We start from the raw sequence: 26,629 nt of genomic DNA, 5'->3' as shown, positions 1-26,629 counted from the left end.
CTCTCCCAAGCACATCCTCAAACCCTGAAGTACCTAGGTGGTGATCCATCGTCCATTTCCATCTGCCTGCAACTAATTTGAGGCGCACATCCATGAAAGATGGCCATGAGACCTTGCTTTCACCTGGCCCTGGCCCTGTCTGGCTGAAACAGGAAGGACACTAAGCTGGACTTGTACATTTATCCATGCACTTGAATGACTTCAAGAAAAGGGTTTACAGATCCAGTCCTGCATCAAGAGTTCTCCTATTAACAGTGATGTTGCCCTAAAAAAAAAACCCACATAAAAACAAAACAAAACAAAAAAACCAAACACACACCTGATGCCCAGTAAATTTCCCATTTCCTTTCTTTCTGTTTCCCTCAGCATTGCTCCTCTGCGCATTCCTGGAAGTTAATCAAGTTGAAAACTGTAATCAGTCATGTCTACCAGGGAAGAAAGTACAGTTTAATTTGGAAGTATTACAGGCCTAGAAGTAACCAACTAGACTGGATTTCATTTCATTACAAGAATATTTAAGTTTAAGAGGTTTATTTTCACCTAGAATAAGTTTCATTTATAAATTTTAATTACAGTTATGTTCCCCTTGTATTTCATTTAAAATGGAATAAATAAACGAGACCTTCAATTGTTATAGCCCTGGCCCTGCAGACTGCTGTAGCCTGCTTGGGCCCATTTAGTCAGGTAAACTGACCTTTTTCCATAGCCAACGCCATACCAGGCACTGAAGTGGTCACCATGTATGCCCACTTCTGATCCCTCTAACCTTGGTTTCTGTTTCAACCGGCTCTCTGGCAGAAACCCAGACAGAGGCTCAAATTCATGTCTTTGGCTGAAGCATCTTGCCGCAGGTCAACTTTGCCACAGCACTCCCGAGCAATGCAGAACAGGCTTACCTACGTTAACGGACTTGCTTTGTCCCTCCAAACCCTGTACGTTTATCCATGCACTTGAATGACTTCAAGAAAAGGGTTTACAGATCCAGGCCTGCTTTCACTGATTCCAATGAAAGTCTCTACTGACTTCAAATGTCCAAATTATAATACAGGCCGGCAAAGTTACAAGTTATTGGGGTTTTTTAAAACAAAAAGGAAGAAACACAGATTTAAAACACATTGTGATATAGGATTCTTGCTAGACAAGAAGCGTTGATAAGTTTGTTTTAAAATTAAAGGGATTGCAGACATTTATCGTATATACACACAACCTATGGTTAATGTTATTTGTTAAGACTGCTACTCCAAAGCAAATGACAAGCTTTACTGTACGATTAAATAATTTCAAAACTTCACTTTTTCACCACTCCTTGCTAGGCCTAAAATAGAAAGCTGGCACTGCACATGCAGCTTTTTTCCCCCAGACAGTATTTCTAGTTGGATACCAAATTCCAAAATTTTAAAGAATTCAGACAGCAGTCACAAAAGTTTTGAATGCCTCACCTCTCTATCGCACCCAAACACAGCGCAGATATTGCAGGGAATCAGCTGATGATCCCCAATTCAGGGATTACCAGTGCCAACAAAAGCCAGAAATACAAAGCTCCTTGCCTAACAGAGCCAGCTGCTAGAATTGGGTCCCTCATGGCACAGGGAGACTATTTCGTCCGTGTATTCTTTGTTCACTTTCTTTTGCCTTTGCATGAGTAATGTTAGGGTGACAATACCTCCTCTACCTCTGCTGCTGGTATATTTACCCTGTGCAAGGTGGTTTTTCTGCCAAGAACCTCTGTCCTACCTAATACCATTTTGCTCTGCCCCTGCAGAGTGCCCGTAGGTTTCATTGCTACAATGCAACGCACTGACCTCCTTCATGACAGAGGCTGCCGATTACACCAGGGAATTTGCATAGATACAGAAATGTAATGGTATGTCCAAGTGTACAATGTGTTATGTGCTAAAGTGTACAGTTTAAAAACAGACTTATGACAGTCCCTGTTAAAAGCAGAGGTAGCACAGTACACAAGAGAAGCTGCTGTTCTTCACAGCTTCATTTAGGAGCCTGAGGGCCTCAAAAGTTAAGACTGCAAATAAATTAAAACCTCAAGTGAAAACAGTACATCTTTCAGAGGTTCTGAGCATTTCAAATTGTGGCTTAGGAACGCTTCTATCCTCCCCCCCAGCATGCAGGATAACACACCTCCCTGGAAAAGCATCACAATATTGTAGTTTCAGGGGATTGGTACCAAAGTCCCTTCACTTTGTCACTTCTACCTTCACTCTGAAAAGGTTAGTGTTATTCACCTACAACTTGCTTTGGACTCACCAAGTCAACGCAAAGTACTGATTTTGTCTCTTGTCCTTCTTTTTTTCCCCTTTGAAAATGGAATTTATCAGTGTCTTTCACATTAGTCTACAACATTTCCCATCTTACATTACAAAGATTTACAGTTAAAGGGGAAAACGCTTTGCTTCTGAAAAACAAGAAAAGGAACAAATATGTCCTTTGCCCAAAAATCCTAAAAATCCTACTTATATAAACAATGTCCCATTTCCAAAGCACACAGATTTCTTAAGTTCAGCAAACAGACTGTCTGTGCTGCATTTACACAGACCCACGTTCATTCATCACTTTCAAGTCTAATTACCAGGCCATTTCCTTCTTGGCAACCTCTAATGGCCAGAAGAATTAGGTTTTTTTTCATGGTCAGGATACCAAGGGATAACAAATACCCATAACTCTTTGCAGCTGTGCAATTTGTAAAGCCTCTCAAGCTTTGTCCAGGCAAGGGATTACTGCAAGGCAAACTTCCCTCCTCATGCGCTGCTGTATCTGGACCAGTCCTGCGGGTCTCACTTCAGCACAGTCTCTCCTACAAAAAGTCATAACATCATCCTTTGAAAGTAATAAGAAAAAAGTAGTAACCCACTCATGGAAGCAAATGCTAATTAGAACCACAGAGTGGTGGAAAAGGCTCCGTGCATCATACAGTTCACCTCTCCCCGTGCACGACTGCTCCTTGCTACACATGAATCCATGAAACATCAGTGTTGTTTTAAAGATGTCAAGTGATAGGGTTGGTGGAGCTTCTCCTATATAGCTACCTCACAGTGAAGGAGAACCCTCTACCAAAAGCCTTTCTGATTTGCAGAAGATTTTCCTACTTCAATCATTTTTCCTACTCAAAACTCATTGTGACACCTCTAACTTTCTACCATCTTCTCTTCCACAGGTTTATAATCTATTCTTTAGAATCAGCTATAGCAAATGCCTCCCTTTTTTCTTTATTATCAGTCTATTCAGCCCCTAATTTCTTATTTCCAATTCTCTCTAAACTTTCTTTAACAGCTCACCATAAGCCAAAGAGGGGAAAGTCTTCCAAGAGCCCCAGAAGCACAGTGTAACAAAGCACAGTGTAACAGAACAAAATGCAGAAATTAATACAGCTCAAATTATCTGTCTTCACTACCACATTGGAAACTCAAGTCCATTCAGAGTCACCCTCTCATCATCTTGCATCACGCATCTCCAGGCATCCCTGTTGAGCAACTGCTCCTCACGCTGAACAATTTTTCTTCAGAAGTGCAGGATTATATTTTTGTAAATTCTCTTCAAGGCTGGTATATATCCAGCCCACATTTTTAATTCTGGGACTAATATGTATCAGTGTTGCCTGCATGCAAAATTGGGGGGGGGGGGGCGGGCAGACAAGAAATAAGACCCAAAAGATTATTTCATATATATAAAACACACAGAGCTTGTAAGCAGGCTGGATTAGAAATAATCTTTTCAGAAATAATACATTTTGACACTGAACAATGTCAATTAATATAATTTTTGCTGACTTCAAAGTATTATTTCTTGTAACTAATAAACGCACACAAATACATTTTGTAAAACAAAACTGCTATGTGAAACAGAAACATTAGGTAGAGCATTAGATGTATTACAGTTATGGAGTTATGCCTTGGGTATGTATAATAAATAAAACCCTGTGGTTTATCTGAATGGAGCTGCAGTGTTTGCCACGGAGTAATGGCTTGTGCAGTGACAGAGACTCCGCTACGTGATGCAAAGGAGACATTATGTTGAACAGTGTAAACAAGAAAATTCCTTAGCTTTCTTGATCTATCTGTATTATAATTAATTATAACATCTATTAGTTTGTGTGTGTTTGCTGATGAGAAGGGATTGTTTAGTGATCTCTACAGAGGGTTGGGAGCAAAACATTTGTGTTTCAAACCCACAAGCTTTAGTCAAATCTAAACAAGTAATAATGGGTTAATGAATACTTGGCAAAGTGCTTTGAAGAGCAAAAGCATTAAGCAATTACTCGACGTTATTTGACATCTGTATTTCAGACTTAACTACGCATAAAACAACTTAACAGTTTAGGCTTCTCTGTATCCCTGGACAGGTCCCGTTCGGATCAGGAGAGGTTACCTACCCAGGAGATTTGGGATGCAGCACATTCTGCACAAAGCCCAAAGACGTACAGGATCCTAACAAGGATTTAAACTGAAAGGAAAGACATTTACAGAGTGTTTTTCACTGCCAAGGGACAGAAAACTAATTCAACCAACAGAGGGAATAGGGAGACAATATAAACAGGTGTTTCCTTGAAAACTTCAGTATGGTTAGTAATAGTACAGGAAATGGATCTCCAGAGGCCACAAATCGTTAGCATCTCTAATGCATTTGCAAATTCCTACTGTGCAAAGTCAGCCTGTAAAAAAAGGCCATTTCTAGTAAGTGCCTTGTCTGGTTTCCTACACCATTTAATTTCAGATGAATTTTATGAGAACTCTGCTACATATTTTACCTCCCATCTGGTTCAGATTTGACAACGAAATATTTGTGTGTCCCACCCTGTTCTTTTTAAAGCTCCAAAACCAGATGTCTCCAGCACAACATAACTGCAGCAGGTCATACCACATTCTTCAGCAAGCTGTGCCAGGCCCATCACCCCCCACCACAGACAGTCCCAGGTAACGTAAAATTGGGTTGTTTACTCCCTAGAAGAATAAAGCAAGCAAACAAACAAACTCAATGCCTCTAGGGCACCGTGTGAAAAGGCTGATTAAAATGTACTATGGCTTATTCTTCCAAAAGGTTTTATCTTGATGAAGTCTTCTTTCTGAAAGCTGAACACCTTAAAAATTGCAGCAGGGGGGGAGATATTTTTACCCTCCCCCCTTCTACTGGCTTGATTCCAGCACACGTTTTTGCAACTTCACTATTGTGATAAGCAGGCAGGTGTTTCAGTGCGTACCACAGGGTGGCTAGCATTTCTAGGAGGTTTACAAATGTCACAGTTGCATACATTGCATATGAGGAGGATGCTGACGAAGAGATCGTCTATCAGATTTTGCATTTTCAACAGAAAATGTGTCTGTTTCTTCGCAGTTTCAGAGGGCAGCTCTACGCCACCTTGCTCAAGTGTCAGTATGACACCTTTCATCCTTTCCTGCAGATACAAATGGCCCCTCTGCAATACAAAGGAATCTATATGGATGCCGAGGTAGCTTCTTTTCCAGAAAAATTATGAAGCTGTGATCGCCTCTAAACTGCACAAATACTTTCTACATGCACGTATTTGATAGCTTTGCATGCAAAACAAAACAGAAAAAAGCACTTGCTCACATCTAGTATTTTGTAAGAAGGTATCCCCCAAGACAGACTACTTATAGAGCCTGTCAGATCTTAAATACTATAGTAGCAACTCAAACCTGCTATAATCCTCCTTCAGACAAGAGCTAAAGATCTCTCAGAATCATCACAAAGCAGAATATTAAAAAAAAAAAACACCGTTGTTAGCTGCTTGCACAATAATCCTTTTTTAATGTCACACATGAAAGGGCATAAGTGTTCCCAAATCTTTTCATGAAGTTTTTCGCAGTCTGGCAAAATGTTTATAATGTAAGTATAAATTTAGGCATATGAGTAGTCTCTGTGGAAATTCCAGTGTCATATAGCATATGATCATATTGTTTGCTTGATGGAGACACTATATTAGGCCAGTGTAACAACCCTGGGAAAAGAAAGGAGTTAGTTACTGGAAATAAATGCAAACTAAAACCACAGAAAAGAGCCAAAGGGCATGAGAACCAGTAGAATCATTCCTGCTAATGAGATGAGAAAGAAGGAACTCCACCAGCTTACCTGTTTATGCCAAGTTAAATACGCTTGAGCAGAAGTCACAATTGCTATCCTTCTGCATATGGAATGAATATATTTAATAAAATAATTCTAGAAAGGTAATGCACTTGTGATTGCACAACGTAAGAGTAATTTATCAGAAAGTAACGTCTGTGATTTTTGTAACAGGATTACTTACTTTCCTCTTTCAACTGCCAAGGCATCTATTTCATCAAAGAAAAGAATTGAAGGAGACACCGCTCTGGCTTTCCTAAAGATCTAGAAAAAACAACAATGAAACACTCAGTTTTAAGGGGTGGAAAATTTTTACAGAATGCTATCGTACCCTGCACACCTCAACAGCTACAGAGCATCACAGAACAGACGTAAGCCTTGTCGTTGTTTAGAAGTTATTCATGATACTGCGTGAGGCAGGCTTATAGCAAAAGCTGCTACTAGATCCCAGATTTGACATGCATCACTAGGCCAGCGCAGGAGGAAGTTACACAACACAACATATCCCTTTTTTTTTTCCTTCTTTTCTTTTTTAAACTTAAACCACAAGGAGGTTTTCTGGGAAGTTTAAAGGTAGTCTTATGAAGAGAACAGAATTTGAATGCCAAGAAAGCTTAACATATAACATTAAGTATAGCTTGCCCTTTCTCACCTCTCTCACTGCTCGTTCAGACTCACCAACGTATTTATTCATCAGCTCAGGTCCCTGCAAAATTTAAAATAAAAAAGTTTAAAAAGCACATTACATTTACATACAAAATTACTTAGACAATCTGCCTGTGCTGCATTACTGATGGGCTGTTACAAGGAATTTTGGAAAATTTGTCACTTACAAGTCTTATTTGTGTGTTTTCAGACTTACCTTGTAGCTGTACCAAGATTTCCTCCATTTGTTATAGCACAGTGCGTGCATGTAACTACGCATGCAGGTTAGCACTCTCACCCTAATACTTTCTTAGTACTTTAATGAGAAATGGAATTAACCCAAAAAATAAACACTTCGGGGTTCTTAAACGTTGCTGGCTCAACAACAGCAAAAAGGGGGCTTCAAATCACCCAAAAAGTCAGATTATGGAAAAGCATATACTTGCACTCTCAACATGCATCCTGTCCAGCCAAGCACCAAAACAGTGACTTAAACCAACGTTTAACAGCACTTCTTTGAACTTGACAGTTTGCAGGTCCATTAAGAAGCTACCATAGCAGCACACCTGAAACCCATCCACGAGGCACTCCACCCCCAGCAAGAAAGCTGTTCAGTGTCTTAGCTCATTCACATTCCTTCTCCTCTCTGCCAAGACTGCCAAGCACAATTATTAGTGCCAGCTCCTGCGGTGCCTGTTTGTACTCACAGCCCTGTCCACTAGGAACAGACCAGAGACCACGAGGTCAATGTTCAAGTCTTAAACAAGTACTTAGAATTATAAAAAGTAAAAAAATGGAGAATTCTCAGAATATTTTCTGTTCTGCTATATCACATAGAATAGGCTGCTTAAATAATGCTTCCTAATGGGACTCAGATTCTCATGGGATTGGTGATGACTCATTGACTTTAGCTTGTTCTGCATCAACAATGATTATCCACTGCCCTGAATGAGAAGAGCCAGCGGCTTCAATCCATTTTTGAGGGAACAGGTGTCCTCATAATTTCACCAGCAGAAACTACATCCTCCTTCACAGTCAGAAAACTGAACCACCTTCCTATGCTTCACAGCTGTGAGTACCTTCAGGTAACACCCGGCTCAGCGCAGTAAGGCAGCTTTCAACAGCAGGTATGTTATATTTAAGAATGTGTGGCAGATGCACATTTATACACTGGCAGTGACAGAGCTTCTGTTACAGCCCCTCTTTGAGTGGGACCCACTGGCCTTTGCCCCAGATCAGTAGAATACAGAGTCATTACTCTAAAAATGCAGCACACTGTTTTTTGCAGTCTCCCCTCTCCACACTCACTTTCACCCTTGCATAACAGTTAATGCACTGGCTTTATTTTGGCACTGGCACCATTGGAAAGTACCTGCACCTATGTATGGGAAAAAGCATAGACTCTAAAAAGAAAAGCACAAGTTATCTGACACCAGCACAGCATCCAGGCTATGCCGCTGGTTTTATTTATTTTTTTGAAGAGTTGCCCACTGTCCAAAGGACCAGATGAACTACTGCAGTAGCTAGACCTAGTGTACCACATAGGTAAAAGCAATCCTATAAAGGTTGGAAGAGCACTGCATGCCTTGCCTATAGGAAGTGTAAATGATACAGAACTAAAGAATTGTAAGGGTTGGAAGGGACCTCTGGAGATCATCTCGTCCAACCCCCTGCTTGAGCAGGCACGCCCAGAGCAGGGGGCACAGGAACGCGTCCAGGCGGGGTGTGAATGTCTCCAGGGAAGGGACTCCACAGCCTCCCCGGGCAGCCTGTGCCCCTGCTCTGGCACCTGCACAGGGAAGGGGTTTTTCCTCATATTTAAGTGGAACTTCCTGTGTTCCAACCTGTGCCCATTGCCCCTTGTCCTGCCATTGGGCACCACTGAAAAGAGTCCAGTCCCACTGTCCTGACACCCAACCTTCAGATATCTATAAGCATTGGTGAGATCCCCCCTCAGCCTTTTCTTCTCCAGGATGAACAAACCCAAGTCTCTCCGCCTTCCCTCATAAGGGAGATGCTCCAGTTCCCTGATCATCTTGGTAGCTCTCCACTGGACTCTCTCCAGCAGTTCCCTGTCCTTCTTAAACTGGGGGGCCAATTAAAAATACAATTATACAATTAGCATTGCTTCCTTTCATCAACATCCACCCTCACAGCAACTGCTGCAGTAGCTTCGCTTCAGTGTCATGGGCAGGCTTTCAACAACTTCAAAACTTGAGTCTGTTGGATACTTGCGTGGAAACAGAATTATTCATCAACGTGATGAAGAACAGAGGAAAGAAAGAGAGAAGGAAAAAGCAAAGTAAATGAGAAACACAAAGCCTTTTCCTACTATTCACTGTGGACACTGACACGAGGAACATGCAGCAGTTTGCGCAGAACAGCCTGGCAGCTCAAAGAGACAGCATCCAGCTGCTCCAGGCCCTTGCCATTCATCACATCCAGTACAGATGAGGAATCCGATAGCATGGGCCTAACAAATCCTTATGGAACGAAAGCACAATCTTCTCTTTCTGTCTGGCTTTCTGTTCAACTGAGCTGCTACACTGAGAAAACTCTGCAGATTCTGCACACAATTATAGATTTCTTTTACTAACTTCTTCTTGGAGCCTGTGGACCTTCTCCTTCATGCCCTTATTCTCATAAGTAGTCTTCATTCACATCAATATTCTCATGGAAACCAACATCATATACATCAGTGCCAATAGTGTACTCCTCTAGTATGACACAACATCAAATAGCTTGATGTTTTCTTTTCTTTTGTCTGAGAAAAAAAAAATACTTAAAACCAAAACTACTCTCTTTGAGCTTTAAGGTACAATATAATTTCAGATGCTAGGAGTTTTATTTTTAATTAAGCATTAAAATATGATCAAGGCAACATCAAAGCAATAAATACTGTTTAAAATGTTTCCAAAGAGAATTATTTTGAATGCCTGGTTTTACTGTAAGCTTTAACATGAAGTTTTTCTCCATTTTGCTCTTCATTAAAGCAGCAACTCCAGGTGAAAGACTACTATGTATTAATGACCTGTGCCTCTTCGTGGAGAATTTTAATGAAAATTCATCTGAAGGTCTCCTAGTTTACCACTCGTGAGCGATACCAAACCTGCCGCTCAGAACCACGGTTTCTATTGCAAGCAGCTTGGAACTCTTATTAAACATAGCAATAAAGGAAAACACTGCAAAGTAAGAGAAAGCACACACAGAAGAAGAGGAATCGGTATACATTTCATCTCATGTAAACACTTAAAACCACAACACAAAAACTAGAAATGTTCAAAGAAGCTGGATGTAGAAACTGAACTGGGTTAGCTCTGGTCCCACCTGAGCTCAACCTCTGCCTTACCAGCAAATGGGCTGTCCTTTAGCTGAGTTTCAAAAGATAGATCTGCATGACAAGCAGTCTACAGGCCACCACAAAGTCACCTGCTGGCAGCTGACACGGTTTCTAATTTTCAAAGCCCACCTTCTCTTTCTGGGAAGCTTGCTTTGAAGTTGGAGGCCACTCAAGAAATACCATGAGGGGTTGGGTTTTTTTATTATTCGTTTTCAATGGGTTTCTAATCTAAAAATCAAATTACATGACCCCAACTTAGTCAGCAAGACAACATTTGTTGAAACATCATTGTTGGCCCAGAGGTGAGCATGATTCTTTTAAAAGCTGGTTACAGCTGTTGATATACTGACCAAGATGTGCTAGTAACAAACGGCCCCGTTCAACGACGCATAGCTCTGTTCTCTTCTGCAACAAGCCATCTTCCATACGAAGGGAGGTGAAGAAATAAAACCTGTTCCTTCTGGTCATTTGCACAGTGACTCCAAAACCAGCAAAAGATTTGGAGCAGGGAATTGGCAGAAGCGGTTGTAGCTTAGCCATGCATATAAGCATACCATTTGTGAGCTACAATCCAGACTAATAGTACAAAACCTGCCACTTCAGGCCCACTGTACACTGCTAACTTTTGTTTCTTCAGCCTCAAAGTAGAGATAGTTTCCAGGTATGCTCTGTTTAAACACTACCCCACCCCCATTTACAGGATACTTTCCCCTTGTATCATGAAGCCTTCCACTTGTTTATGGTCTAGGTTGGGTGTTGATTTTTAATTTAAAATAAAAAAAGGCAAGAAAAAAAAAAGAAAATTTGTAAATTTAAAATATGATCAGAATAAGCTCTTGGAAGATTAACTGCACAAAAGAGCAAACCCCTGTATACAGGCTGCAACCTGAGATAAGCTTGTGTACACATGGTTACGACAGAAGTTCTCAAAGTGTTTTTAAACTGCAAGGACAACATCTGGTATCCCTGAAGTTAAAGAGTATCAGTAATTTTTCTAAGTAGCACTGAAAACCACTTGCAGATTTTTTCCACCTGAAAATACTGGCATCGTGACTTTCAACTGATAGGAAATTTAGTCAGTAACTTCCCTCTACAAATAATTTTTTTACTATTTTGACAACCAGATAAGTTACGCACTTATGCTCATTGAGCCAGATGGACACGGATCCATATTTCTCCAGCATACAGCCCTGGCCAGTGTCTTCAAAAGTACTGCCATAACCTTGCATGCAGGTTCTGGGCTCTAACACAGACAAACTAAACTACAGCTATCATAGAGCACGATTTGTATTTTTTAAAAGTCCAATTAATTTATATCACATCCTACAGATTATTACTCTACAATAGATAACACACAATTCCTCCTTTGCCATGTTCAAAGTAGACATGATCAAACAGGCATTACAGTCATAATGAATATTTAATTTCAAATGAAGTGTCTAGAAATGGAGCTCTCTACTGTGAATCTCAAAAAGAAAAAAAGACGGGTGCCACAATTAATTTTCAGCTGCTCACAATGTGTACCTAGGGCAATGCTCATTGCCCACCCTCAGACATCCACATCCGAGTTAGACATTCACACTAACTGATTTGGACAGACCTACGTCTCCCTTGTAGATGCAGTGCACCTCACTCTGATGTGCTAATTTCTCATCAGACGGCAGGAGGAGGGGAGAAAGCCAGCTCAGAGGAGCGGAGCTTGATCCCACCCCTGCCAGTACAGCTTTCATGGAGTTAAATCCAGCATTTTGGCTTCCTTTTTGGTTTGTTTGTGTTTTTGTTTTTGTTTTTTAATTCTTTCCAGTCCCATGACAGTGCAGGTGAGGTGACCAACATAAACCGATTTGGAAAAGACTCAGAAATTAGTTACTTAGTCTTTTGATACTGTAATCTCAACGGCAAAATGCTATCCCATCCCTGCCACAGTCGAACCAAAGCAACATATGACTCAGTCCGGCTGCAGGAAAGAGAGTTAACAAGATAAACAGTGAGACTTCCTTTATTTTAACAGTAAGGCTATTTCTAATGCAAAGGTTGTACATGTGTGATTTGGTAATTGGTTAAGCTACGTAGAAAAATATTTACTCAGAAAACGCATTATATTTGCTTGTTAAAAATAAAGCCTACTACTTCTCTTTCAACGCGGTTTAATGATTTAATCTGAATTACTCCCAGCTTCTCAGCAGATGTAAACTCCAGGCTGAGCACCGTGCACCATTTTAATCGCTTCCTCTCCCTCTGCCCTGCATTCCAGAAGACCTTAAAAAACTTGTTGACACCTGTCTGGTGTTTTAAAGACTTCCATTTCAGCAGGTGCTTGTGGGCTCCAGAGAATCTAAGGGAGCAAGTTGGCAAAAAACTGTCATCCTCAATCCTTGCGGTGAAATTGCTAAAAGCAGCGTAATCAAACTGCAAATGCAAATATAATATCCCTTTTTCTTTATTGGCATGCCTCAGAATTCACTTGTTTGCCTTTTGCCTTGACAAGCAAACTTTAATAACAATCTTTTGAGGCTTCTTTACACAAATACAGAAGCCAGTATTTGTAGTGTGGAGCGAACTGACTGGAAACATCGAATTAAATTCACTGCATGCACCGCTGCCTTCAGGGAGGGCCCTCTTCAGCACTCGGGGATAGCTGCCACGCAAATTTACCGGGATTCTGCATGGTTACAAAGCGCTGCACCAGCACAGGCACAACAGTTTGAAGTCGGAGGTGAAATTCTATCCTGACAGAGTTGAAGCAGATCTAAAAGTAACCCATCCCGCTGCCCTGGCCCGTCCACAGAGAAATCCCTTTGCAAGTCATTCCCGTTCATCAGGGATTTTCAGCACCCATTCCTGTTCACTACCACTTTTAGCTACAGGCTAAACAGCGGCCATCCACTACTCTGTCTAGGTCCAGGCTTGGCACCATCAGGGCAGCGTCCACGTTGACTCAAAGATCATACAGCAGGACAACACAAAATTAGCCATCTGTGCTGCAAAATGTATTCAGCTGCTGACACTTCACCCCTCCAGCAACACCCGGCTCCGCGGTTGCTACTTTTACCCGATTGCTGGCAAACCCATGGTAATTCGGCGAGAGAGAAACCAAGTGCTAATAAAAAGTCATTCTGCAAAGTAATTGAGAAGGGACAAGGAAATAGGCAGGATTATCTTGAATCATTTTCTGCCTACACATTGACTGTTGAGAAGCTTCTGGTTAAGAATGGATGGATGCCTTATTTTTAGTCAAGTAAAACATGCAGATAGCTTCAGGTTTAAAAGAGTTCATTGAAGTATCTCAAATTGTTATCCCTTGTAAAAAACGTTAAACAAATTTTTCAAATAGAGTCAGTTTCACTATCTGCTAATTAACGAACAAGTTACTGTAAATGTGTTACCATGGATCTTTTTGGAAATTTTATCAAATGCGTGCCAGAGTTTCTCATAAAACACACAATGCTGCTTCATTTTTCGTCTTAAAAGTTTTGTTCAGCTAGTTACAAGCACCAAGCTTTACTTCATACTTCTGCTCACTGAAATCCCCATGAAAAGGCAAACTGTCTCCCCAAAATTCAGTGACAGTTCTTCAGAAAGCAAAGCTGACAGCCTTTCCAAGCCTCATTAATCTGTTGAGCTGCCACAGCCAAGAGCTGAAGGGAAAAGCAGAGGAAGCTTCAGTTGGAAAATATTTTGACATAATTGACCCAGATGACAAACTAAGCTTCTGCACATGTCGAGAACGGGGAGAGGTAGAAAAGCATCGGCAGGGCGATACAGGAAATCAAATCAAGCCAAGGTGAAGTCAGAGCTCTGAGAACAGTGTATATTATTGTAATTACTGCTAATTGAAAAAAGATAAGATTCCTTCAGCCCATGCTCTGAAGTAACAGCAAATAAAATTTGTCAGGAATATTTTCTAACCTTCTCCCCCCAGCCCAAGTTGGAGCTCCTAACCAGTGCAAATAGTATTTTAGAGCAGTACAGTACACATCTTCTGTAGCATTTGTCTGCTCCGTGTTACCATCCTCAAACACTGCTTACAGTCATGGGTGGGTTTGGGGTTGATTTGTTTAAAATATTGCTTCATCATTTTTACAACTATTAGTGTGTCTCACTTCACTGAATTCCAAGGGGTTTAACTTTTGGAGATGTAAATTTTCTGAAAATTTAAGGTGGTTTTTGTCACTATCACTGAGTGACTTTTTGCCTTAGTTGTGATTTTAAACAGACCAATATTAAAAGCACTAAGCAGCAAGAAGGAAAATGATGCTTCCAAAAATATTACAAGCATATAGAAGTTACTTAATTTTCCTTGTTGTTTATTTTGTAAACTCACGCAATCTGCTTGTTGGACAGAAAACAGAACTCGAAGTCCCCTGGTGATATAATCCTGAGCAAAAGCCTCCTGAAACTAGCAGGAAGTCTCCCTCTGGTTTTAGCAGGCTGAGTAAGTAGAAGGCAATGCGGTGCAGGATACCACGAACAACATACATCCCCTCTCACATGCAGCATCCTGGGCTTACAGGCACCTCAAAGGGCAAAAGGATTTTCCGATCCCTGTGGCCCTTCTGATACCATCAGCTAAGGAACACGTTTAACTGGGTGATGGGGTTTATCTGTGACGGTGCCTTCCAGCCTGACAACATAAGAGTGAACTTCAATGTTCATTTTGGAATAGGTTAAAAACAGAAAAAGCACAGTGGTTTTCTTCTTTGGTAGTTAACTAATTACCTACATACCACAAGAAGAGAAAAAAAGAATTACACAGAGCATCTCTGGAAGTTGCTTCCCAGAAAAAGAGCAGAAAATCCGTGAAGAAAAGTAATACTCATAAGATTATAAGCACAACACAGTGATACAGGATCTCCTAAATTAAAAAAACAAAAACAAAAACCAAGAGGGCAGTCATAACCAATCTAAATAAACTAAGATGCAATACAAATGCGTATAAAATTATCTATGCCATACAGGAAGATATGGAAGTTTCCTCCAAAAATATTCTTATAATATCACCATAAAGTCTTAGTGGCCTAATCAACATATATCTCAAAAAAGCAGCCAGTCAAAGATAACGCTAAGTGCAGGAGCTGTCAAAACAGTACAGCAATATCCACCACAAACAGTTAAGAGAGGGGAAGAAAGCACACAGAAATAACACAGTGACAAAGGGTTTCATTTTCTTCATGTTCAGTTTCAGAAAGCGAGATGACAACTAAAGCAAAAATGTCACAGAGGCAGTTGCATGTAACAGAGGTGTTGTCAGCCTGGCAGAAGCTGTGAAGTATACCTCCCATTGTATTAATATTGATAGGTCCAATATCTGTATACAATTTTCTTTTCTATTAGTCAAAGAAATGCATAAAATATATTTCAGAAGAAAATCACAGTCTTTGGAGTGAGCACAAAAGGAGTGTGAAGAAGCATAAAAGTCCATAGAAGGCTGCCTGAAATAAAAATTCAACCAAATCAAGAACTATTGGTAAGTCAAGACTGATGGTCAAACCTGAAGAATGAGAAAATTATCCTAATTCACTCCTTCACACAGTCTTACACTTGCTTGTATCCATGACCGCAAAACAATGAAAACTCTCTAAGAAGCCGAGAACAATACAGTTGCCTTTTTGTAACAGGTTTGGGAGGAGGAAAGAGTCAAGGTTACCACTAAACCCCTGAAAAGCCTCAATGCTGCAAGACATTTAGAAAAAAGGGGTGGCAGGAAGGAGCGGGAACAGACATCCCCTGGAAAGTAGTTGACAACCTCCTCCCCAGTAAATTTAGCAGATTCTTTGCTTGTAATACAATATAAGTCAAGTGAAGGAATAAAAATAAACAATTCCCCTTAGGAATTACATGCAAGATTGCTTTGTAACACAAACCAACCAACCAAATGCTTTTCTCTGGAAAAGCAAAAGGTCACCAATCTTGATGAAAATATAGCTATAAAAAGTTTTGGCCAAATATCAAAGAGCATGTTTACAAAAGGGCTACATTCATTGTAACACTAACCATTCAAATTTCACAATAGGTTTCGGGGGAGAACAGGATGCAACGTCAAACATCTGTTATCACATTATTTTCTTCAGCTCCTCTGCCCAGAAATTACATCTAGACTTTGCCCATCTTCCAAACCTTACTAGAGGCGAGTCAGACACGGGCTGGAGGCTGCGCCGTTTTGACTGTGCCTCATACAGCGTTATGACAACTAGCCATGCCCTAGACACGCGGAAATGTCACGTTTTAACCGATTACATATAACCCAGCTGAAGTACCTCATCTAACAGAGTCTGCTGTCCAAACCGCACAAACACTGCACAGACACATGTGGAAAATAGCGCAAAGCCTCCCTGGAGCCAGGCTGGGGCAGGGGCGATACCTGTTGTGCCCAAGCAGGACAATCAGCTTAGACAAGTAGAGCACATTCAGCACTTCTTGAGAGAGTTGGACTTACTGTACCCGTGTACCTTAAGTGTAGCGTGTAGAGAGACTAGGTCCATCTTCCAAAAAATCACTGGACCAAGTAAGCACTGCATGTAACGTACTCTATTTCCTGTCAGGTTTCAGACACAGGGAGAGACTGCGTCCAGCAGCAGGCTCCCAACAGCTAGAGCTGTGCCTCCTGTCTGCAGTCTGTTCTCAGGAAGGGCCCAAGAATCCAAGCCACCTGAACTATCCTGGAAGAATCCATGGATCCTACAGGCTGTACAGCAGACACTTTTCATCAAAATTACTTATTTGGGGCAGGAGAGACTGGAAGGAAAATACAAGTCTGAGAAGTAAATTATCAAGAAACATGCTTCCATTTCAAAAAGCCTGATATCAGTTCCAGGGACAGATATTTGAGACATAACAGACAGAACGGGAAAATTAATAGGACTATAAGCAAGAAAAGAAAAATCTCCTGTCTCAAAAAAACCCACAAAACCAAAAACCCACATATTCATCTACTACTTCGGATTTATTGCAGGAACACATGCAGTGGAAATTAATTCATGCCTGTTGTGCTTTAAGAAGTGCTACAGACAATGATGTTTTACACATTTAGCACATGATGGATGTTGCCTTTTGTCTCCAGGAAGCAAATGTGAAGTTAGCGAAAGTGGGCTATGTTCCCTTCCCAGAGTCAACATATCCAAGGCTGGACATACTCCAGAGATGTGCTTCTCGAAACATCTGTACATTGACTATTTGACCAGTTCCAGGCCAAGGGATTTAAACAGACAGGGAATGAAAAGGCAGTTTCCCCAAGCCAGCCACTTCTGCTGCAGCTTGTCAGTGACGGGGGGGTTTGCACCACCAGAGCTCCAACATTTAGAAACGCTGCGTTACTGTACAAAAGCATTTCATGCCAGTGCACCTTCAGATATCTCCTATTCAGCATGAGCCACCTTTTACTTCTGGGCCATTAGCTGCATCAGTAAAAACGTCTGATGTAGCTATGACTGATAAATACAGGATAGCGACAACGTTCATTTTTTAACTGGTTGGGTTTTTTTTCAGGCTACTCCCTTCTTTCCCCACCCTTTCAGGCACCAGTGCTTTGGGCGAGACAAAGAGGAATGTTTCCTTTTAAGCAGCACAGAAGGAAAAGGTTACCTTGTTTACCAGTAACTCTGGAGTACAAAGAACTACTTTGTCTTTAGGGAAGAGGCAGTAAAGGTAGTGTTTCTTAAAGGCTGAGGTTTCCAAGGCTGCTCTTGTTGATGTGACCGTGACCCAGAGGCCTGTCTGCAATACCGGGAAGCACAGGCAACGAAGGGCAGCTGGCTCCAGGGTCAGCACGACTGCCTTTGCTCCCAGAGAGGGCAGGATCCAGAGCTACAGTTACAGTGTGTCTGAAAGGATATGCAGGAGGAAGCTGTGTAGAAACTAACAACACAGAAGGCTTTGTGAGTAAAGAGATGGACAACGTACAAGGATACGTGATCTTACTGCTGAGGAGGAGATACTTTTAAAATACTTAAACAAATGTTTTTTCTTGCACTTCATTAACATTCTGACACAGCTGCAAGACTACCCCATGTGGAATCACTCTGCTATCTTTTTTTTCTTCCTATGCATTGAAGCTCAGTATTATTATTAAATAACTTCCATTCATGCGTTTTCCATACAACCCACGGTAATCAACTACACTGATTCATAGGCAATGAAATCCAAAATTTTTCTACACTTAAGTGTTTCTTAATGCTGAGAGAATATCCCACATATCCAAGAGTACTCCAGATATAACTGATTTTGCAAACTTTCTAAAAACTGATGAAGTAGCACTATTTGCCCCGAAAAAAGGCAAATAAGGCAAGAAAAACCTGTAACGAAATGTGAACAGCAAGACAGCGACTTTCCTGAGGAATGAAATGTAAGTGATGAAACAACAATATTTTCATGCAAGCAAGTAATTATTACAGTAAGAAGAACTACCCACTATCCAGCGTTGTATTTCATTTATACTGCTTTAGGAATTTCATTGTCTCCATTTTTAAAAAGCTCTTAAATGATGCCAATAATTAAGATGTCACTACACAGCTTACCTACCCATCCCACATATAATTTCTTCTGTGCTGTGATAAAATAGATAATATATTTTTTAAAAGCATAGAAGAAAGCACTAGTCCTTTTCATAAGAAAACACAAACCTTACTTGATATTTACAAGGTGTTTGCTGTAGCATATATAACAACCAGAAACACTAAGAGCCACTGGAGCACTGCAAACTGGTGAACTATCAGTTGTCATGCACGAGTTAAGAAAACGTAACACTAAATGGCCTACCTTCACTGCCAAGAAGTTGAGACCGCTTTCATGAGCCAAAGCTTTTGCTATCATTGTTTTTGAGCACCCAGGAGGTCCGTAAAGCAGCACACCTTTTGGAGGCTGAATCCCCATTCGGATGAAGGAGTCGGGATGTTTGAGAGGCCATTCAACTGCCTGCTTCAATTTCAGCTTGATGTCTTCTAGTCCTCCGATGTCTGACCAAGATACCTGCAAAGCAGACCATTTTGCTGAATTCAGACAATGGTGCAAAACTATTAAAAAATAAAACAAAAATGCTCTGCAGAACACATACTGGTTATTTTATGAAGTTGTTTTTAATGAGTCACTTCTTCAAAAAATCTTTTTTTAAACAGAAAGCAATTATTAATAAAGTCACACAAAGTAAATCAGATTAGACTCATTATGCTGGTGAATGTAGGTAAAATGTTTTGCATCTACTTCAAAGGTCAATAACAAAACAGCACGATCATACAGGCAGCAACGCTTTGCGAGATCGCTAGCACAGTCACAACTCAGTTCGCTTGTTTTTTAATGTGATGCTGATGCAGAATTTGTAAATTACTTTTATGTCTTCCCTGAAGGAAAGGGCTGTATGAGCTCAAGCTGGTTTATTTATAGCTGCAGAGTAAGGCCCTGATCCCAGCTGCATAATCCCACTAAGATGAGCAGGACTGTGTTAGAAGTTTTGGGGGCTCCTCCACTTGCCAACAGGACTTGGGCACTGGAGATTTAACCAGAAGCTTGACAAGAAACAATCCTCCAAACAGACAAGTATCTACAGAAAATGAAAGCCACACACAAAAAAGCGACACTCGAACCCAACTGCAGTTAAATTTGCTCCGCTGAAGGCACAAGATGAGCTTGTCAGGCATACATCAGGACAGAACTAATATGCCCTACGCAAAACAGCAGACGGATCTAAAACCTGCTACACCTCTCCCCACTTCGCTGTCAACAAGCCTGAGACTTTTCCCCACATCACCCGGCCTGTTCTTCATCCTGTCACCATCCATTCCCATCCACTTCAAATACTAAACATGTCAAGACACACCTGTATCAAATGATCTTCTGCCTTAAAACACTCTTCCAAAAATTTACTAGACTGAAATCACCCTTCAGCTCTGGAAAGTCAGCTACACTTGAAAGGGAAGCGGGGTATTACTAAGAGGCAACATATCGCCTTTCTCCTGACTTGAAAACCGGTGTCATTCCTGGCCTGTCTCTATTCCTATTTGCCCGATACCAGTACACAAAGTGGAAACCAAAAGCAGCGAGTCCCTGAAAGAGGCAATTCAGTTTATTACTGAAGAAAAAGAGCATTTGGATGTGGTGCAAGCACTTTTGTGTAAGTCCAAACAAACTACAAAACAAAACAAACTTTTCCTTGATTGCCAGTCTTTGACACAGGAGAAAATTACAAGGACATTGAAGAGCAAACACTAAAGATTAGTATGCCTGGGTCAAACCCTCAGAAATATTCTGAGTTTAAAGGCTAACTGGAAGGTGAAGAGCTGCCAATCTGCTGCCTGCAGAACATCATCTCTCTCACACCAGAAATATGATACAGGAACTCTAAAATAATAAAAATAATTAAAAAAAAACCCACCACACTTTCTTTTACTTAGTGACCAGCAGCTTCCAGTTCTCATATAATTACTTTACAAGTCTGGGTGAGTATGAACTATGTAGAGCTTGATCACCACTATGAAGAATCTGAAGGCAGAGGGATCTGCTAAAGGCAGGATTCCCTCATGACAAAAAAGAAAAACAGAGGAGAAACAAATTCACTAAAGGTCACAGTGAAGCAAAGGCTGAATCAGCCACAGCAGAGTATCCCAGTAGCAGGGGGAGAAGAGGATTTTATCAGGGGTACTACCAAAGCAGCATGCCCTCCCGGTAACTTGTAAGGCAACTTTTGCAACCTGCCGGTATTCCTTTCTAAACTGCTGCTTCACGCTACAAGCGAGACTAACTGCACAAATCATATTAAATGAATGGCAGCGAACAGGCGAGAACAGGCTTTGTACAAGTGTCTAGTGTTGAAAGTGTTTGTATGGACTCAACAAAAAACAGCAAAGGGAGAAACTCCACAACATTCTGGAAAGGAAGAAGCAAACGAGCATGAACTCCTACCAACTTTGAGCTGGGTATCCTGGGCTACCAACCCAGCCAAAAGAGAGAGACTTCGCAGAGCAATTCAGCTATAGTACAAACTCTCTTTCAGGAGTCAGACAAGTGGTCTCACACCCAGTTGCTCTCACTTTCCTTTAGAGGAAACAAATGGTGAGAAGATGTCCAATTTAGGCACCTCAGTTAAGTGCTTAAAGGTAAGAAGAATCCTCCCGTCCTGCCTAAGTTCTCACAATAAGGGACAGAAATCCACCCGCAGGTTTTTAACTACAAAGCAGCAAGCGTACAAGTTTATAAAAAGTGAAGATGGGTGTCAGATACTTCACTTGCATCTTGCCACCCATGCAAACCACCCCTTTTCACTCAAATTTCATGGTTGAGTAACATAATTAAACTCAGGACAGTTAATCCCCATTTTAGACTCTGCTCTTCCTAGAAAGGTTGGACTAGATGATCCCTGAGGTCCCCTCCAGCCTGTGATTCTGTGATTCCTGTATTCTAAAAGTTGGTGTTTGTGAGTCAGATCTGAAACAGTGTCAGTAGTTTAAATTTCACTTAAAAAAAATACATACTACCTATCCCTACAACCCTTAATCCTACCTAGCAGCTCTGTAAACTGCACAGAACTAAATCTTGCCACTTTTAAAGAACTTTTCCTTAGGTAAGGATTGATACTTCTTCCTCATATCTGGTAAAGCATGGACTAGTCATTCCTAACATCCTGTCTTTCTAGCCACACAAAGATTCTGACAAACATGAAGAACTTCTTAAAATAAATTAAGCCATCAGGGATTCCCTACAACTTTCAGCAACAGAAAGCAAAATCCATTAGTGGTACTTCGCACACATACAAACAGCCAGGCAGAAACCACCTAAACGTTATTTTTACCCTCTTGCAAATATTCAGACTATTGCAGAAGCCTCCTCAGGAATTACTCAATGATTTGTAAGACCCTTTACATGTCATTTACCATCAACACAAGTGACAGAATTGTACAGAAAAGGTGAAGCAGGGCCACCTTATGTGAAGGTTGTTTTCAGTAATCTGGAGACTTACTCTGATTTTGCTTACATTTAAAATGCGGAGGGGGAAGAAAGGGAGACAAATGGGTCAGGACATACAAATAGGGCAACTAAACGTGAGCTTGGCCATTAGGAGTTAAAAAAGACAATAACCACTCAAAAATTTTTCAGTTAACTCATTTAGAATTTCTGTAATAAAAGGTGCAGAATTCAAGTAGCAATGGTATTAAAAGCAAAAGTAGTTAATAAAATGCTGCCTTCACATTCTGGTCAAATCCAAAACGTGTTCTTTTTTTTCCTTATTTCAAAAGGAGAGAGATAACTGGGGGGGGGGGCGGGGGGGGGGAACAGTCCACCAATAACAACACATGAAAGTAAGAATTCTTTTAGATTCATATAAGCTCAGAAGAACTAGGTGGATTGTTTTTACACACAAATCCTCAGTAACTTCCTGACCAAAATTAACACAAATTCTAATTCTTGTGCATGCATTCGGACAGCTAGCTACGCTTCTTTTACCTGCACACGAACTCAAAGGAAAAGCCTTGCAACATAAGCAATGAAGTGTGATATTCTGTCACTGTGGAATGGTTTTAAAGAGTAGCCTTGGGGCTGAGCTTACGCATACAAAGACAGTGCTCTGCTACAGTGTGTAAGACACCAAGATTTCATTACTGCCATAATCTTTAGCTCTCCCCAGGTCAACAGAGCTCACAATACGATGCAGAGCAGCAACTCCCCAGACGTTGTTAAGCAGCAGCAGTAAAGAAATAAAGCAGACATGCAAAGGATGTCTCATCCAGAACCTTTTGGCTGCAAAGACACAAATTTGAGTGTTGAATTACAGTAAAGGGAGTGAAACAGGCAAGCAAAACCCATAGTGCTCTGCAAACATTTCAGAAAGACCCATAGGAGACGGAGAAATGGCAACTACAGCACAACTCTCCAAAGAACTGAAGTATTAACTTCCTGATTTATAATGTGCATCCCCTCTCTCCTAAATCCCTGCAGCAGAAAAAGCAGCCTTCTAAAAAGCTTGTAACACATAGCAAAGTTCAAGAAAGGTTCTTCAAAACACAAAACAAGATGCTACATGGAGCCAGGTAGGCAAGTATTTTGCATTTGCCTTGGTCACAGCCGATGCACGCGGCAATGCAGACGCAAGCAGGAGCACCGAAGAATGCAGAAAGGAGGAACGCAAAAAAAACCCCACGTGTGGTGGCACCTCCACAGCTCCTCCTGCACACCACCTCGCTTTCTGCCAGCCGCCCCAAACTCACTTCATTTTGCCTGCTTTCCCCACTAGTAAGTTTGAATATGCTTGGAATAAAAAAAAAGAGCTTAAGGGCTCAATGACAAAACCCCTAGTAAGTAGCTTGTCATAGAGCGCTTTTCAGAAGCGGACTGCAAAGGATTCCATAAAGGTTATCAAATACCCTCAGACACCAATAAGTAAAGTGACTTGCTCGAGGCCACCCAAACAAGTCACTTCCAATAGATCTCCTTGTTCTTTAGCCACTGTTCTTTAGCCAGGGATACATATTTAAAACCTAGAAAAACCTTGTTAGAAGACTGCAGCAGGGCAATTTAGCCCTGTAGCCTTCTAAACAGCCAAGCAGCTAGTACTCAATTCTAGGACCTAAAAAGCAAAGACAGGTTTCAAAAACTAAATTTTCTTTATAGCCCACTCAAAGTTCCGCAGATTTCAGAGAACAAGTTCTGTGCTGATGAAACAATTTGGAGTTCATGATAAAACAAGTAATTATTTTCGTTCTGTATCAGAAGTGATACCTGCTTCAAAAAAAAACCAACAGCCCATAAGTGGCAAAGGTGTCGTGGCTAAGAGGGAAGAAGCACCTCAACAAAATTAATTTACTTGTGTGTTTATTTAGGAGTTGCTTTGAACTCTTCTCATTCAGTTGACACGTGGCTACTGCAAAGCACTAAAATACAAAAACCCCAGCCCACCATCTGAAAAATTGAAAGTTAAAAGTCACAAAAGCCTCAGTTTAATTCAGCACATACATTGTTGATTTTACTTGTAACTAACTGCATAGCCCGAAAGTCCCATCCACGCCAAGGAGGCTACGAAGCCAATAACATATCTGCAATAAACAGCAAAAATGCAGATATTATTCATGTCGCTCAAACTTCTGTCATCTCTTTGGAAAAAAAAAAAAATCTCATAGCTGATCATTTATTTAGTGTTTGAAGTTATTTTTAGCAAGGGTTTTTTAGATTACAAACAGCGTTACTTCAAAACATGAAGGAATGTAACCCCTGATTCTTGAAAAATTTTACCCACACAATTAACTGTCTAGCTCGATAGCTTCTGGGGCAAGGAGAACGGGGGAAGACAGTCCTGCAGACAGAAAGTATCTGGAGATTAATCAATACAGGATGACTTCACAAAATATTACGTACAAAGATACACATTAGCCAGGAAAAACAAAACCAAAACACAACATTTTTCAGTTTCTTGGAGCAAGATGGATCTGGTTCCTGCTTTCTTTTTCCTTTCCCTCACACCCAGCTATAATTTTTACATTTTTATAAGAATGCAACAAAAGATGTAAGGAAGGCCGTGTCTGTTGGTATAAATTACTGCAGAGCACATACGTAACATATCACAGTACACCACCGCCAAGAGCCAACTACAGAAAGCGTTGAATGGGTAAGCGGCCCAAGCCCATGGACTGAAAGCACTGTCTTGAAAAGAGGGATAAATCAGTAAAGAGGAAGAACTTATTATAGACGTTAGGACTATTAGCATCGCTTCTGTGGCAAGCAGGTAATTTTAATGTTTCCCCCCAAGTGTTACAGGATTAGACATTCGTGCATAACAATATTAAACAGCAAGGCACTCTAGGACACAACATCGTCAACACAAGATGATGCAATTTATTAACAGCTCTGCAGGTGCATTCATTTGGCTTCTTAGATACCTGGTTTCTACTGAAACCAAGTACTTCAGCATCCAACTGATCACCAGTATTAACACAATCAAGCACAAAGCTCCAACCAGAGCAGTTAAATACACCACTTCAATCAGAGAAGCAAAAATTAGTTTGTAAAATTAAGACATACCTAAAAACCATTGCTAGAAGCATGCAAGATAAAATGTCGCATACTCTTCTTAAAGAAAAGGTATCCAAGAAATTAGAAGCTGCATTACGTTTTCTGCTACAATCTGTGTTCCAAACAACAAATCAACCATGTAAATTCTCTGGATAACAGCACATTAAATGCTAAGTGACTGGCACTCTCAGACACTAACAATCAGGTGAGAATAAGACATACTTATTTGCTAATAAAGAGCAAATTACACTAACCTAAGTTTAATGGTAACAATAAATAGATTTTTAAAATTTCTTTTTACTTGTGCATGTGTATAAACCATACAGTGGTGAAAAGTACGTGAATGAGTTTCAGATGTTTGCAAGCGTTCCTGCACCACATCCCAAGCCCCCAGCAAGCACCCCTAAGCAGAGGGCTGCAGTCTGGATTCCTGTTGCTTGCTTCCCCTGCACTGCCATCCCCGCCACATAGCCGCAGCACAGCCCCGTTCCTTCAACTAACCCTGGACCTGGGCTGACTTAGGGCACCTCCCCACCTCAAACACAAATGGTACTGGAGGAATTAGCCTTGAGCGGGTGGCGGTAATACAATGCTGGATTTACACTGTGACTTTCACGGACAGCTGCGTCAGTATTTCCAGATATTCAGACCGCTTCTCAGCATGCACAGGTACCTTTGTTTTGATACGCTGGTCGCTCTGCAGCCCAAAATAATGGTTAAACTGAATTCCAGCACCTCCTTTGGTAGGTGGTGTGGGTAGACAACAAAATCTGTTGCATCCAGTACTTCAGATTCTGCTTTAAACCTACCCCAGGCACCAAGAAGGCCTGAAATTTACCTTACATCTTCACAGAATATGCATTATTTTGTAAAAACACAGGTCCTGTCAGCACAAATGGAATCTGCACTATGTTATCTTCCCTTCAACAAAGGAATGAATTTCAGTAGTCGCAGCTAGTGTTTAACGAATAAAAACAAGTGATTATCAAGGAAGCCACCAGCAGGATGGTTTAGTGGATAAGAGTAGCCTGAGTAGTAGGTTGACCTGGATTGAGAACAGATTTCCTGCAGTACCTGGAGACCTTGCTTCTATCTGTCCTTACTGTGCTGTGTAGCAGGGGTCCATCTGGTTCCAAACAGGCTGCTATGTCTAAAATGCAAGGCATGGCAATGACAATGTCGGCCCAAGAGCCAGTAGCACAATAAGCAGCAAGGAAATTAGTAACTCCGGTTCTCAGCAGAACTAATTAGCCCTTGTGGATACCGATGCCACTACACCATTTCCAGGAAAAGCTGTCTGGGGCCAGCCCAGGCATTTCCACCTAGCACTTCAGTGCACAGCGTGGACTCTTAACAAGCCAAGTGTGATATCCGAGCTGGCCGTGTGCAGCATCCTGTTCGCAGATTTTATTTCCCATTCCTGTAGTTTGGGAATAAGGGCCTACACTTGTGCAATCCCAGATGACTCATCTTCATGCAATGAGACATAAATGTTTTCTTGTAGGGCTTGGGGAGCTGCTGAGAAACACCAGCACAATGGCTCACAGAATCAAGATTTAAGATTAA

General features: G+C 41.0%; 1 protein-coding gene across 1 annotated transcript in view; it reads right to left on the bottom strand.

Annotated features, from left to right (window-relative positions):
- AFG2A (AAA ATPase AFG2A) overlaps nt 1–26,629 on the bottom strand; it is a 206,079-nt gene that overhangs the window by 150,749 nt on the left and 28,701 nt on the right. The window contains 3 exon segments of the mRNA XM_075090205.1: nt 6,275–6,354; nt 6,743–6,796; nt 18,830–19,039. Coding sequence (XP_074946306.1) covers nt 6,275–6,354; nt 6,743–6,796; nt 18,830–19,039 — 344 coding nt within the window.

Source organism: Phalacrocorax aristotelis, chromosome 4 (genome assembly GCF_949628215.1).
Source record: "Phalacrocorax aristotelis chromosome 4, bGulAri2.1, whole genome shotgun sequence".
NCBI lineage: Eukaryota > Metazoa > Chordata > Aves > Suliformes > Phalacrocoracidae > Phalacrocorax > Phalacrocorax aristotelis.
This window is presented reverse-complemented; position numbering and strand designations above follow the sequence as displayed.